Source organism: Branchiostoma belcheri, unplaced genomic scaffold, assembly GCF_001625305.1.
Source record: "Branchiostoma belcheri isolate BF01 breed outbred unplaced genomic scaffold, Haploidv18h27 scaffold35, whole genome shotgun sequence".
In the NCBI taxonomy this organism is placed as follows: Eukaryota; Metazoa; Chordata; class Leptocardii; order Amphioxiformes; family Branchiostomatidae; genus Branchiostoma; species Branchiostoma belcheri.
In genome coordinates, this window is record NW_017803965.1 from 1,770,456 (window position 1) to 1,785,468 (window position 15,013).

Consider the following 15,013-nt stretch of genomic DNA (forward strand, 5'->3'; position numbering starts at 1 on the left):
TCAAAAGCATGCGGTCTCTATTGAAATCACACTGATTGCCTATTAGTGTGGGCTAATGAGCGCAGGCTAATACATGTACTAGTGGGCAATGGCTGTTATAATTCTTCTTAAAAACCTCAGTAAACAGTTCGAACATGTCTGACAGAACAGTTCACAGTTATGAAAGGACATTGGACACTGCTTTTTTCTTTTTCGTCCACAATTCATCCAGCCCAGCCCAGCCTAAGCCCAGCCCAGGGTGATGGGCCGAGTTGACAGGGGCATTTTTGGCCCGTGGTGACCAGGGCGTTGGGCCGAGTTGTCCAGGGCAAGTTGACCAGGGAGTCCAGGGTGTTTGGCTGAGTTAACCGATTTGCCATGGGCTGAGTTAGTGGGCCATGTGGTCCTGATATCCTTGGAGTTAGAGTTCATATCGAAAGCGCCTTTTTCTTTCACACGCTCGCATCAGTTTTGAGGTACCCAGTGACTGTCATACATATATTCAAATCAGTATAGCCGAAATTGTTCTGTTCACAAGATCACCAAATTGATGGTCAATAAACAATTTATCTACTGTCCTACAAAGTTTGTAAATACTAGTAAATTTTAAGAATAATGTTCTCCACGTCACCTCATGTTGTATGCAGCGGACCCCAGCTCGTGGCCCAGCCCGGACAGACTTGCGTCGAAGTCCGCTGTCAAGTTATCGGCAGCATCGGCGGCTGCCCCCAGCGAGTTTTCCGACGACCGAGCCCACGCCATGGCAGTCTGTAAAGGCTTTCAACTAACCAGCAAATAAAATAAATCAGAAAACGCCGAGACGCCAACTCTCTGATCAAGGCACACGCTGTGCAGTAAACAACAACTCTAGCTACGAGAATTTTTCAAGACTCTCCGGCAACAAAACACCGAGTCCCCTGTGTTCCGGAGTGCAATATTTCACCTGAAACTTGTTAACAGAATAGACTGCACGTACACAATGCAGCTACGCAAAAATCCTAAAGGTTTTCCACGTTCTCCACGCCAAAAAAAGGAAGGAAAATGTTTTTCTTTTCAGAGCAGGGAAGCTACGAGCTTCCTCACTGCGCAGGCGTGGGAATCTTCGCGAAGGCTCACGGTCAGTGAACTTTGGCTTTGACCTGTGATGACGTAACGACGGCGACAAAATGTTACGATTTTGTTCAATATCTATAAAGAAATGACAACGTTTATGCAATTAATGTCATATGCATCTGTTATACTATATATCCTTTAATTTATCTACCGAGTATCAGCTTTCATAGAGCTGAAATAAGCTGGAACAGACCATTTGGTACAACATTTCTCCGCCCTCTTTTTCATTAAAGCAACTTTTGAGGTCAGCGCCCCTTATTTTTATAGACGTTAGAGTTTACGACCTAAAGCTAAAATTAGACGCAAAGCGAAACGATTTCCAGCGTGATTCGCTAGGGTTCAGAGAGCAGGTGAATTGTTCAATCGTAAGTCTAATGCCTGTAGTGTAAAGTGTTACTGTACATGTGTGTACGTGCAATACCAAACTTTGTGTATGTTGTAGGTGGGTGTGTCGGGGGCGTGTCCGTGTTTACACAGGCTTTTCATGTGACGTCACTTGCGCCATGTGGAAACTGTGTGGTGTCATCAACATGCATATGTGATCTACGTACACAATCCTTGCTCATCCTTTAATCTCCAGAGCTCATCTCCAAGCAGATCCTATATGATGGCAAAAGTCAGTATCCATTGGCCAGAGAGGGCCCAATACGCCACCCTTAACATAGCCGCGGCGACTGTTGCAGGGCTTCTCTTGCTTGCAGTCTTTTACATTAGCCCTAGTTAGGGCTACTGTAAAAGACTGCAAGCAAGAGAAGCCCTGCAACAGTCACCGCGGCTACCCTTAACAGTTCTTGCCAACATGGGCGATATATTTAATATGGCGAGGCTATACAGATACACAGAACATGCAAAAATAAGATCATTTTTGCATCAGATTTCAGGGTTTCCAGTGAATATCAGCAATAAAATCATATTGAGTCCTTGCCTGCCTCTACATGATGGAAGCTGTACAGAAGGAGAGACTGTCAGCATTGTTGAGGCAGCTGGTGCCACTGAGGGAGGGGGAGGACAACCAGCTACACAAGGCAGCAGAGACAGGAGATCTGGAGAGTTTAAGACAGCTGGTAGAAGGTGATATGAAAGGGTAAGGCCACACCAATTTGATTTGTTGGTTCTCAGATTTTCCAGAAAAATATGAAGGGACAGGGCAAAAAATAGCCCTAGGCATCATATGCTAGCCCAGAAAGCTATGATAGGACCTATGAAGTCAACCCACTAGGCCGGTTTATAATTCAAACAGTGAAGCTTCTTCAGCACTAAGGACAGGGGTACAGGAAAGGTTCTTCAGCACTAAGGACGGGTACAGGGAAGGTCCTTCAGCACTAAGGACAGGGGTACAGGGAAGGTCCTTCAGCACCAAGGACAGGAGTACAGGAAGGTTCTTCAGCACTAAGGACAGGGGTACAGGGAAGGTCCATCAGCACTAAGGACAGGGGTACAGGGAAGGTCCTTCAGCACTAAGGACAGGGGTACAGGGAAGGTTCTTCAGCACTAAGGACAGGGGTACAGGGAAGGTCCTTCAGCACTAAGGACAGGGGTACAGGGAAGGTTCTTGAGCACCAAGGAGAGGGGTACAGGGAAGGTCCTTCAGCACTAAGGACAGGGTTACAGGGAATCTTCTTCAGCACTAAGGGCAGGGGTACATGGAAGGTCCATCAGCACTAAGGACAGGGGTACAGGGAAGGTCCTTCAGCACTAAGGACAGGGGTACAGGGAAGGTCCTTCAGCACTAAGGACAGGGGTACATGCAGGGAAAGTACTTCAGCACTAGGGACAGGGGTATGGGGAAGCTTCTTCAGCACTAAGGACAGGGGTACATGGAAGGTCCTTCAGCACTAAGGACAGGGGTACAGGGAAGATTCTTCAGCACTAAGGACAGGGGTACAGGGAAGGTCCTTCAGCACTAAGGACATGGTACAGGGAAGGTCCTTCAGCACTAAGGTACATATCATTGTGTTCCTAGGCAGATTGACAGTAAGAATCATCTTGGCTGCACACCACTGAGGCTAGCAGCAGCGAAGGGTCATGTGGACTGTGTGCAGTACCTGGTCTCACAAGGTGCAGGGCTGGAGGTGGCAGACATCAAGGTAGGATTTCAGCAAATTGATGAAGAAAAAAAGATGTTTTGTTAAACTGCAGATAAACCGTATGCGACGGTGACATGAAGCTGGTGGCCTTGCATGTGACTTGATGTGTATGTGTATGTGTTCAGGTAAAGCCTCAAGCACCAAACCACTGCAAAACCCAACTTACTTATCAAGAAGAGTAGGGGTGACCTGATGTGCCTGAAGATAAAATGTGAGCTGTAGCGAAGCCACATTGCACTATGAGCTACTCAAAAAAGCATAAGAAGCTTCACCTTATTTGAGGATGACTGGTTTACCTTTACTTTTAATATACCATGCAGCTTTCAGTACTTCTTTTGCCTTGACACACTGTTTATTGTAAATCAAGCTATATTTGCGGTAGTTTTATATTTCCAGTTTTCATCGTGAATTTATCATTACTGCAAACAAATAATTCGCCAACTTTCTTTCTTCTGCACCTTTCGCCTCCAGGGATATATTGTTCCTTGAACATGTCCATTTTTCTCAGACCGCGAAATTTTGTTACCGCGAATATAAAGTGATTTAACATTACAGTATTGCAATACAATTGTATTTGTAAAACATTGACTGGATTTCTCAAGACTTACTGTTTTGTTTTCTCAGTCACAGACCCCCTTGTATGCAGCGGTGCGAAGGAAACACCCAGACTGTGCTGAGGTTCTGTTGAAGGCTGGTGCCGCCCCTAACGGTGACCCGAATAACCTCGCCACACCTCTGTTCAGGGCGGCTCAAGATGGCTGCCTCCAGTGCATGAAAGTGCTGATCCGATACGGAGCAGAACTTAACTTCTCCAAACCCATCATGGAAGAGGGCGCTCTCTGCAGTACTGTACTGTACATCAGCTTGATTTACAAACATTTTGAATGTTGTAAGTTACTGCTCTGCTCCGGTGCCGACCCAGACTTCCACATCAGAAAGAAGTTGAAGCTAACAAACCTGGCAAGAGAAAAGTCCCTTCTACGAGCTGTAGTAAGGCATGATCTACCTGTAGAGTTTGCCCAACTACTCATAGAGTTTGGAATCAACAGGTTCCAAAGAGACTCTGGTGGAAAGACAGCAGACAGCGACTCGGAGAATGAAAGTGCCAGATTTATCCGACTGAGTTTAGGTAATCTTTCACAATTTTTCAGTCAGTTATCATCACCACTCTACATTAAATTCAGAAAGGCAGCAGCTATGTATTATATTTTATGTCATACCTGGGTCACAGTAACGTTCTAGCAGTATCACATTGGGTTCCATTTGGTCATCACACAGGCCTCTAAATGTTACATAATTTGAATATGTTTCGCGTGTGCCACTTAAAAAAAATTATTAGATTTGCTGGTTCAAAAGTTTTCTAATTTGTTTTGCATTATTGTGTTTATATACAGCGGCTCCACTTCTTCTGCAGTCACAGTGCCGAATTGGAATCAGACGATGTCTTGGACCACACAGACTCCAACAGATTCCAGCACTTCCCCTGCCAACCAACCTCAAAAACTTTCTCCTGTTTGCTACCTAATAAATATTTTCATGTCATTAAGTGGGCCACAATGTTTGATACGGATGTTCCCACCCATGTGATAACTTGCTGTATCACACAGGGTTCTGACAGTTATCACACTGGCTTCCAAATGTTCCATGGAATAATTTGAATGCATTTTGCGTGTGCTGTGTGCACTGCTTTCAAAAATTGATGTTACAATTTTTGGTACATTGAAATGTGTGCTTTCTCTGGGGTAAACATAATTACCAAAATTGCAGTGAGAACTTCCTATTAAAGAGACTTAAAATGAATATCTTTGACAATTTCATATGCAGTAGATAAATGCAGAAACTTACAAATTTAAGACAAACTTAAAAATACATGACATGTATCAAACACTAAGCCTGTGGAATCAACTTGGCATAAATGACACCTTGCAATATTGCTATGAACTGCATGTGAGTAACATCTCCAGTCTTACCAATTGCCCCATACCTCAGTCAGCGCCCATGGAATTTTGGAATATCCTCAAGCAGATTTCTGTCCCCACTAGGCTAGCGCTATGAGGGCATCTAGTGGTTGGTTTTAGGTAGTGCAGCTACTAGGCTCACTTAAAACTTATTGTAAAGTCGACCATTGAATTGCACTTTCAAATAAAGCGAGGAGTAAGAAAGGCTCACTGGCCAGAAAATTGTATTTTGCACGATTGGTTGTCTCTATTGATGAGATTAGTGTACTGTAAAGGATATCTGACAGTTCTGATTGGTTGATGAAGAAGATTTAATCAGGAATGGTAATTAAAGCTGTCCACCGTAGACTTTGACATTTGAAACTATGACATCACAGGCAAGCACATAATTGTGTAATCAGTAGCAAAAATATTGAAGTCATAATGTTTTTTTCACAGATGGAGAATAAAATCTTTCTGTTCTCACAAGCTTTCAAAAGTACATGTAGATGGATGAGGTTCCATACTCAAAATAGGAAATTCTCTGCTAATAATTATTTTTTACACTTGAGGTGGCAGCAATTCACTATCATGATGATGAAAACAGAACATAGTTGTGTCACCAGGTGCTCTCTGCCCTGATAGTAGTGATTGAAAGCTTCCTGTCCAAAAGTAGACTGCCAGGAACTACTAAAACGGGGGTGACAGAATGACCTTTGGGTCATTAATTTTATGTGGACCACATATTACGACTAAGTCTCTAAATATCAATGAATATCGCTAATGGAAGTGGTGTGGGGAATCAATCCTACTGGTTCACAGAATAGGTGGAAGAAAATTGACAGAGGTTTCAATGAATGCCCTCTATCAAGATTCTACTGATCAGGACAGTGAGATGGATTATTGGCATCGATTTTCTTCTTCCCTCCATATTGATATGATCTAACGCAGTATGGGACAGGGATATTGATGGATATCTGTATCGGCTGCTGGCGTAATATGACATACCCGCTTTTACTTTCCGCTGAAAGAAATGACCTTTTCACAAAATCATAGTTAACGTTAACCGTTACTTGTCGTATTTAAAAAAAAGTGTTAACGTTAACGTTATATCACGCACAATTAACACAGGCAGTGTCAATTATAAATGGTTGTAACTTTTTAGCAACCAGTTTGGGGTTTTACGACGAATTTTTGTGAAAATTGGAACAGATCTGAGGTCAAGGTCAATAGTTGGAGGTGGAATGTGCAGGTGGGACAGGTGGAGACAGGTGGAGACAGGTGGCCAGTCCCGAGGTCTCGTCCCGTCTCGCGCGAACTGCCACGAGACTTGGACCTGTCAACATGGCGGACAAGTTTGCCCGCTACAACGAGTCTCGCGACTTCGAGGTACGTTTTTCGCTTTGCCTTTTGTCCTGACAACTCCTTCTTTTCGTAACTCATTCCCAATGACAGTCTTAGTAAGTGTGCGAAGTTTTGTTGCCGTGCGGTGAAGGTTTAGAGAGAAAGCGAGGTTTAAATTATCCGTGTAGCGCCATCCGAGGTTTATTTTCCGTCTGCCTGCGTAGCCAAATATGAAATTATTTTCCCCGTACGGCGTGCGTATCGATCAGATATGTTCCACAAAAGACTCGGATCTTATAGTCTAAACAGTCGTAATTTTTCATCAGGCAAGCGGGACTTTGTTTCAAACGCTACGTCGTTTAATAGCTTCGTCAGCATAGCTTTGATATCGGAGTTTGCATGTAGGCTAAATTCGTTCTCCAATTACCACACGTTAGATCTCGACTTGTGCGAAGATAAGATAGGATTTAGTTCACTCCAAATGGGATTTAGAATTGTCCTTAATGGCTCTACCCACTTCTTCATCATCTGTGAATAAAGCTTATCTCGGGGACAATTTAGGACAAAAACGTTGCAATTACGTTGCTTGTGAATTTATTTGAGTAACGTTACTTTCTTTTGTAAACAAATGGAGGTAGTGGCTCCCTTGAGAGCACTTTGTTCTACAAATTTCGGGGTATTGTTTTCAAGCAATTTTCAGGTTGACACGAATAAAGGCTTATGCTGTTTTATTGCAAAGGACATATGTAGGATTTCAATTTGTTTGGGAAGTGCATAGAAAATATCCATGGTAAATTTGGAACTGGGAATTGTAGAAAGTATCCACCAGTCACTGACACATGTGATGTGTTATTACACCCAGCAAAACTCATGTTTAAAGGGCGTTATAAATTATGTAACATTTCGCACCAAAAATAAATATCTAAATTGAGAAAAATCTTTACGTGATGGTGTGTAATTCACGTCCACTTTTCAACATAGTTGTGCAATCATCTCACAATTAGTCACATTTTGGTGTGGTTGGCGCTAAAACAGCCCACACAAGGCACAGTTTGTGGCACCACTGAAAAATAACAAAATGTAAACAAACATGGCTAACAGCTGGTAATATGTTTGCACCTCCACTAGTAGGGTTGTCACCAGGTACAGTAGGGGTATTGTCATTAGATAGCTTGAAACAGTGCCTAGAGTTAGATGTTCAAGGGTTAGGTGTAACAAGTCGATCGGTATAATGTAGCAAGCAGCCCCCGTGCAGCGTGCCTGCGAAGCTGGTGTGTTACGCCGAAAGGGGGTTATACCAGGTATACAGATACAGATACAGACCCAACTTACTTTTGTTATGAAAAGACCAGAGAATTGACTTTTTGTATCCTAAAATTGTCATTATTATATACCAGTAATGTATAATGTAATTATATACCAGTAATGCAGCTTCAATCATTTTTATACTCTGCTAGAACATTCACATATTAAGAAAGATACCTTAATTTTTCTCACTTATTGAGTATTGACTTATAATAATAGTGTTGCTAGTATGGTACCATAAGATAATGTCTGTGGTCAGTGTTTGTAAAAGAATTACATATCATCAAAATTACATGCTGAAAATTGATGTTACATGATTGTACATATTGATGGTATTGATAATACTTATATATAATATCACTACCTTTTAAGAGCCATAACCCACATATTTAGTGCAGAAAACAATTAATAAAAGTTTATATATTGCTGTTAATGTTGTCAGCGGACAGAATCAAGATCGTTAAATAGTTTTAGACTCATTGTCTGAAACGTTTGTGCTATACACTTTGATTGTGCAATAGAATTCTTCCTTATAAAATAAGTAGGGCTGTCTTCATTGGATGAATGTAAACAATGCTTAGACATACATATGCAAGATATTAAGTCATTTCATGTATTAAACTACAAAGTATACATTATTCTAGTGGCCCTCTTGAAGCTGCCATTGTGGCTCTGTGAAGTTGGTTACTAGAGCTGTGTACCAGTACGCAATACCGATACTGTACCGGAAAAATTGATTAGGTACAGGTCCAAAATACCTAATCCCTCAGTACCGGTACTGTACCTAAACAATTTCACACCAATTTTATGACTATTTGTGACCTCAAATGTGTAAATAGCTGGTTAACAATGGGTCCCTGTGTAAGGACAGTGTGTTCATGAAAACAAAAATATCTTAGTTTTGCCTATATTTTATCTGAGCATTCGCCATAAACAAAGAATAAATCTTAACTATCAAGTTTATTTATGTTTTTTTGTTATTGAAGGAGTTCAGAAGAGCATATAAATTGGTCGAATTGTTCAGGTACAGGTTCAGGTCCGGACCTGTACCTAAACCTGTGTACCTGTACCTGTACCTGTACCTAAAATTTGTTTAGGTACACAGCTCTATTGGTTACAATAACTTACATGTACAATCATTATACATTTATACTAGTATATCATTATCAATCATTCATCGGGATTGTACATATATGCTATGCCAAAATTCAGTTACACTGGCTGATGAAAACAAGAAAAACACTTCAGTTGGTATGTGCAAAACTTTTCAATGAAAAAATATCTTGTCAAATTTGTTTGAAATTATCAAGATTGTACTACCTAGTTAATATTATAGCTGTCACTGTGGTAGCTTGCAAAGTTTGCATACAGTTACTGAGTACAAGTGGTTTTGCTAATGACCTGACTGGCTCAATGCTACAGTATTGATTAATTTGTACTAATGTAGTTACTCTGTATTGCACTGTAATGTTTGTCTTCAGAGTCTTCTTTGTTGCCACTCCCACTGGAACTGGAATCTGATAAAAAAAAGAAAAACATTTTTTTACTTATTTGTACATCTATATTGTGTCTACACAATAATCACAATTGAAGAAATTAAAGGCACCCAAAGCGATTTCAATCAGGGTAGTAAAACTGGATTTTCAACGTCAATTTTTGGTCATTTTTAAAATGTAATACTAATTTTAAAATTAAATCTATCCCGTATAGTATACAGATAGAGGTAAAAATATTTTGTTGCTGACAGAAAATGTTTTGTATCATTCATAGGCTGGTCATTGTTAGTGGCACATTGAAATAAAGGAACTCCTCACATAGCTTGAGTTTGATCTATTTGAAGGTGTCAAAATGGGAATCATTAGCAAAATGTGCTACAAAATGTCAATACATGTATCAGGCATATTTTCATCCAGAATGTTTTTTGTTGCCCTGAAATTGCATTGGATGCCTTTAAAATATAATTATAAAACTTTTACATGTGGCTACAAGGATTTCTGTGGGGCCATACTCAATATAATATCATTACACCAGAGCACAAAGCATTTGTCAGTTTTAATCTACAAAGTAAGAGGGCATAAAAATCCTGAGAGCTGTAGTCTGTGTAGAGATCAGCATTCAGCCTTGCAGTTGACAAAATTCATACTCATAGCCAAGCAAGTCCAGAACTCCAGATCCATAAAAATCACGTCATGAATTTATCTTGGCACGAACATGTACTGTATATAGCTGAAGCAAGCTAGCAGGACAAGTGTTTCAACTTGTAACCTAGAGACCAGACAATTATTGGATACCTACAATATCTGTTGCTGCATGTCCATGCATTAGATTCGTTTCTACAGCTTTAGATATACTGGTAAAGCTTCTATAGATCATAGAGGATTTCAGAGCTAATGCGTCCCATCTCCGAGAAGAAGTACCTACTCAGCCTAGCAAGGGTTTTGAAAGGATGCCAGCACTGAAGAAGGTAATTTTACAGCCTGTCATTGGCAGGCACGGGCAGTGCTTGGAAGTCAAAAGTGCTCTTGTTCCCAAGGTCGGCCCTCTTGTGCCCAGGGGAATGGGCTAATTTTGGAATAACTGATGATTATCTAGCGGGAGTTGCTGTGTTAAGGTTTACTTAGCTGCAGATTTGTAGCATGATTCAACTGTATGTCTTATACTGCTGTGAGAAAATTTGGGGCTTGAATTGAAAGGCAATTTAGGAGTTAAATTGTGGGCAATTCAGAGCAGCAAATGTCTATTACTCAAGACAAACAGTTTTCATGGGAAAGGCTTTTAGAAATAAGAGTGTGTATAAAAATTGATTTCTGCTAGATATTTGTGTAACTAATAGTTATTGAGATAGGTATATGTATCAAGTGGAGTGCAAACTTGATTCTGTAAGTCAGATATTACAAAATGCATTTTCCGTTTGTTTGTGTTTGATGTTAGGCAGATGTTAGGCAGTCTGTGTTAGTTTTTTTATGCCGCACATCTGCATGTATATGTCAGGATAGAGACTCTGATCAGGTAGAAGTGATTCTACCAGTAAAGATCCCGATCAAAGTCATTGTCAACAGAAACTCCAATTTGAATCTCTGCCGATAAAGATCCCAATTGTAGTCTTTACTATATATATACAATTCATCTACGTACAGCATTAAAAGGTACATGTATTTAGGTTTTATAGCAAGTACAGACTATTTAAATAATATCAAAAGCTAGCCTGGTTGCCAGACCGACCTATTTTTTTAGATCCCCGAGTCTATGAATAAAGACTCTGGAGCTAAAATAAAATAGGTCTGGTAACCAGGCTAATCAAAAGCTATCAGTAATGTAATTGAATGTTTAACTTTAACAATATATTGGGCAATGTTTAACTTAGTTTAACGTATTTATTGACAGAGACTCTGGGATCTCTGCTGGTAGATTCTACCAGATGGGAGTCTAGATCTCTACCTTGACATGTACATGACACAGTATGCACAGATAGGCAAGGCCTGGGGAAAAAATGTTGTGTTTCCTGTTCCAGTCCTGAAAATTAGGGTTGGTAGGTAGCAATTATCTTTTTCTTCTTCTTTTTTTTTTAGACTGTAGTGATCTCTAGTGATCCAACTTATACATCATAGTTTTAAAAAAGCAATATAAGACAATAAGCATGTCTGAGCTCACTTCTATCAATGTTGGAAAACCATTGTACTTTTCACTCAGGTGTCAAATCATGGATCTAGAAAAGGTTGATCAGCATGAAAAATTTATGTTTCCTTCAGGGATCCACAAAAAAGGCTATGGGTCTGTATTTTTTTTAGCTATAGGGTCGGTCGGGAAACAACAGTTTTTTTCTTAGGCCCAGGAATTTGTTTTCCCTAAGCTCTCCATTGGAAGTAACATTATATAGGAGTATGAAAATCAGGAGATCATTTGACAATCACTGCTGTGTTGAAACCTCATCTACTGTTGACTTAGTCACCAAAGCTGCTGGGAATATCCCAGGGTTCGTAATCCTTTTTTCTGCATACCTACAGTAACACCTATGCAGGTAACATTGAAAAGTACTGGCCTTTCTTGATCCATAAAATTATGCTCAACTGTCCCAAATGAGAAGTAATTTATCATGTCAAAAACTGCCCAGAAACCATTCCCATTATTTCTTGTATACTTCATACAACAGTACTTCATATGTAGGTGGTTACATGTACAAAGTAAAAATCAACATACACCTACATGTGTATATAACAAATTGACAAGAAAGACCAAGATTCTCATTTACTCTACTTGTGTACTGTCAACCCTGCTATACGGCAGTGAGACCTGGACCTTGTATTCACGACAAGAAAAAAGGCTGAACAGTTTCCATCTTCGATGTCTGAGAAAAATCTTGCGCATAAAATGGCAAGATAAAATCACAAACGAACAGGTGCTCAAACAAGCAGGCGCACAGTCATTGTTTGAAATCCTCCGCCGAAACAGACTTCGCTGGTTGGGACACTGTCATAGAATGGAAGACTCTAGGTTGCCAAAGCTAGTACTGTATGGCGAGTTGTCTACAGGCAGGCGACCTAGAGGACGACCCCATCTACGTTACAAGGACGTCTGCAGATCAACACTGAAGGATTTCTCCATCCAGGAGAAAACATGGGAACAACTAGCAGTGGACAGGAATAGATGGAGGGCAGCAGTTACAAGTGGGATGGCCACCTACAAAGCTTCGAGGGAAGAAAAAGCTGCCAACGCGAGACGAAAACGGAAGGAAAGACAATAGACCGTCCGACAGGATGGAAAGAGCCAGAGAGAGAGAGTATATAACCCTGGCTCCCTGGAAGCAGGGAATCAAACCCTCTCTGAACCCAGGCAGCCACCCCATAAATCAATGCTCTAATGACTAGGCCAAGAGGTCTAGGATCCTTGAACCCCACTGTTACACTTCTGCCCTTTTTTAGATTCGTCCTTGAATCTCAGAGTTTCATCTTTGGCACAGTTTGCCATCACTCACAGGGCCGGCTTGGGAACCAGTGAAACAAATAGGAGAGAGTAGAAACAGGAAAACCCTTGACTCCCGGGACGCCAGGAATCGGACCTGTACCAAACCCGGGCAGCCAGTTTACAACACCAGCGCGCTAGCCATTACTCCAGAAGGTCCAGGATCTGTTAGACGAGTCAGTTGTGAGCACTTGAAAGCCCCACTGTTACATAATCATGTTTTTGTGCAAATTGGCACTGAAAAATTTGCTGCTTTGCAGCTTATTGGATTCATGAGTTGTTTGTTCTGCTGTTGTCATTTTTCATAGCGGTGACTTTTGATTAAGCTAATTCCTCAGTTGGCACCTAGTAGTTTAACAAGCAAAATGTCAAAAGAAATTTTAGGGGGCGAAGTCTTCCACCTCTCTCTGTTGCCTTCTTTTCAAAATTGCAGAACACAACTTGAATGGTTCTATGATGACATTGGTATAGAAAATTGTAATAGTCTACAACATTTTTGAAGACTGAGTAGAACATATTATATGAGAGGCAGAAAGGTATAAACTGTGCTGTGTAGTATAGAGCTATGCATGTATGTCGGCTTTCAGATTTGGATTGAGCAATTTTTCCAGTTTGTGTATATAGTTTGAGGGTGTTACCATACTCCCCAGCCATCCTCAAACCAAATTTCATGGCTTCTGGCCGTAAAATGAAGCAAGGAGAAGAAACCAGGCAGAAGACTGAGGAAACTCAGTAGGGGAGGGAAATATTAATAACTTTGGAAAGCTGTCGTTTTCCCTGCCACGTGATGGATGGTAAAACGTACGCCTCTCTGAACCCCATCCGGAAGACAATGGTATACATCCATCACACACAAACCCCGGCGAACAATTGATCTACAGTGGATGCTCCCAGTTTGGAACATCAAATTATTGTGGATTGCTATGATCACACCCATTTCCACATGATACCACAGTTTCAAGGCCATGCACTGAAAGAGTGTTAGACCTGACGATATGAGGAGGGAGGGAGAAAAGACAATAGAATAGCCAGAAGCTGAGGCTGTTCTGTATGCCGATCATCATCATCCCAGGGTGATATTATACATGCTTGTTTGTTTGTTTGTTTGATCCTTTTTTCATAAAATACTCAAATTGGCCTGCTGGCTCTTGTCATTGTGGTCAAGGAAGAGTTCCAGAAGAAGAAGTTTGAGGTTATCAGCAAATTTGAAAAATTATAACAACAATCATAATAATTGTCAAACTGAAAGATAACATTTTGTGGAAAACTTCATGAAATTAAAGATTTTCATTGCACTGCTATATGTTTTAGCCAGCTTTGACGGAATTTTTCCACTCGAAACAGACAAAAATTTTGCCAAGTCTGCCATCTTTCAAAGTTTCATGGACAAAAATCGGCAACTAAAGAGATGGAAAGAGATGTCTTCCAACTAAGCTTAGCCTACCAGCAAAATTTGACCCTCAAAATGTGCAAGTACATTGTAGTGTTTCAGAGTGTTTTAGCCCCCAAGGATTGTCACATTTGGCACTTTACATGGTATTATGTCATACAAAATTGAAAGGTTGAAAAAAAAATTAGGCTGTCTAGAACACTGACTTGACTATTATAGTCGATCAAAAATGTGCACTTCCAATGTACAAAATTGTTTCACTGCAAACTTAAAACACAGCCAAAACCTTTCCCCTTCATATTAAAACCACGAAACGAAGTCCCTGTATATAAAGGAATATACAGTAATTTACAGTTAGCAGACTGTATCAACCCTGTCAGATGAGTTATATACTAGTACCAGCTATGGGTTAGACACATGGGTTCAGCTTCGACTGTTTCATATAGGGGCACCCACAGATCTAGATCACTAGCTGGCACCAAATGACTGGTCTATTGCACTCCAAGGTGGGGATTAAGATTAAATGAGCTATTGATTTTCCTATGAGTAGAAATAATGGGTGACAAAATCTGCAGTTTGAACAAGTATGAAAGAAAGTTTTGGCCTGATGAAAGTTCCTGCTTTTGTTTGTGACTCTAAAAATCATTAAGTTTTCATAATTTTTTTTTGTGAATTAATCTTGAGTCAGTCATTAAAAAACGTCAGTTTTATTTCCTTAGAATAGGGGTCTAAGGGGGTGCTCCCCAGGTAATTTGTCTGCTTTTTTTCTGCATTTTTTTGGTGCATAATATTTTGAATATTAGTTATTACTCTAGCCTATGTACTGTAGTACTTGATTTAAGTTTGTGGCACTGTTGATGACTTGATGAAAATTTATTAAACGCCCAAGGACCAAGACA

General features: G+C 40.5%; 3 protein-coding genes across 8 annotated transcripts in view; 2 read left to right on the top strand and 1 right to left on the bottom strand.

Annotated features, from left to right (window-relative positions):
- The window catches only part of LOC109475834 (transcription factor CP2-like), a 37,346-nt gene extending 36,245 nt beyond the window's left edge, over positions 1–1,101 (bottom strand). For all 4 annotated transcript variants that reach the window (XM_019776633.1, XM_019776631.1, XM_019776632.1 and 1 more), the window contains exon 1: positions 611–1,101. In XM_019776633.1, the coding sequence (XP_019632192.1) occupies positions 611–741 (131 nt within the window). In that variant the 5' untranslated portion in view covers positions 742–1,101. The remainder of the gene's footprint in view (positions 1–610) is intronic.
- Positions 1,102–1,337: 236 nt separating this feature from the next.
- Positions 1,338–5,572, top strand: LOC109475774 (ankyrin repeat and SOCS box protein 1-like). 3 transcript variants are annotated; one of them, XM_019776532.1, is made up of 5 exons: positions 1,338–1,457; positions 1,967–2,176; positions 3,056–3,179; positions 3,804–4,308; positions 4,574–5,572. In XM_019776532.1, exons 2-5 carry the CDS (start codon positions 2,028–2,030, stop codon positions 4,702–4,704), a joined length of 909 nt encoding a protein of 302 aa, XP_019632091.1. In that variant the 5' UTR covers positions 1,338–1,457; positions 1,967–2,027; the 3' UTR covers positions 4,705–5,572. The 3 variants fall into 3 exon arrangements, with proteins under 3 accessions (XP_019632091.1, XP_019632093.1, XP_019632092.1); XM_019776534.1 differs by having other exon boundaries at positions 2,038–2,176; XM_019776533.1 differs by having other exon boundaries at positions 1,338–1,442.
- An 872-nt stretch (positions 5,573–6,444) lies between these two features.
- LOC109475818 (G patch domain-containing protein 8-like) overlaps positions 6,445–15,013 on the top strand; it is a 179,300-nt gene continuing 170,731 nt past the window's right edge. The window contains 1 exon segment of the mRNA XM_019776603.1: positions 6,445–6,505. Coding sequence (XP_019632162.1) covers positions 6,461–6,505 — 45 coding nt within the window. The 5' untranslated portion in view covers positions 6,445–6,460.

Bases quoted from the DNA above. Each gene is read 5' to 3' on its own strand.
- LOC109475774 (XM_019776532.1), top strand. From the start codon at position 2,028: ATGATGGAAGCTGTACAGAAGGAGAGACTGTCAGCATTGTTGAGGCAG. The intron at 2,177-3,055 runs GTAAGGCCACAC...TTGTGTTCCTAG, and splicing joins GTAGAAGGTGATATGAAAGG to GCAGATTGACAGTAAGAATC. The intron at 4,309-4,573 runs GTAATCTTTCAC...GTTTATATACAG, and splicing joins ATTTATCCGACTGAGTTTAG to CGGCTCCACTTCTTCTGCAG.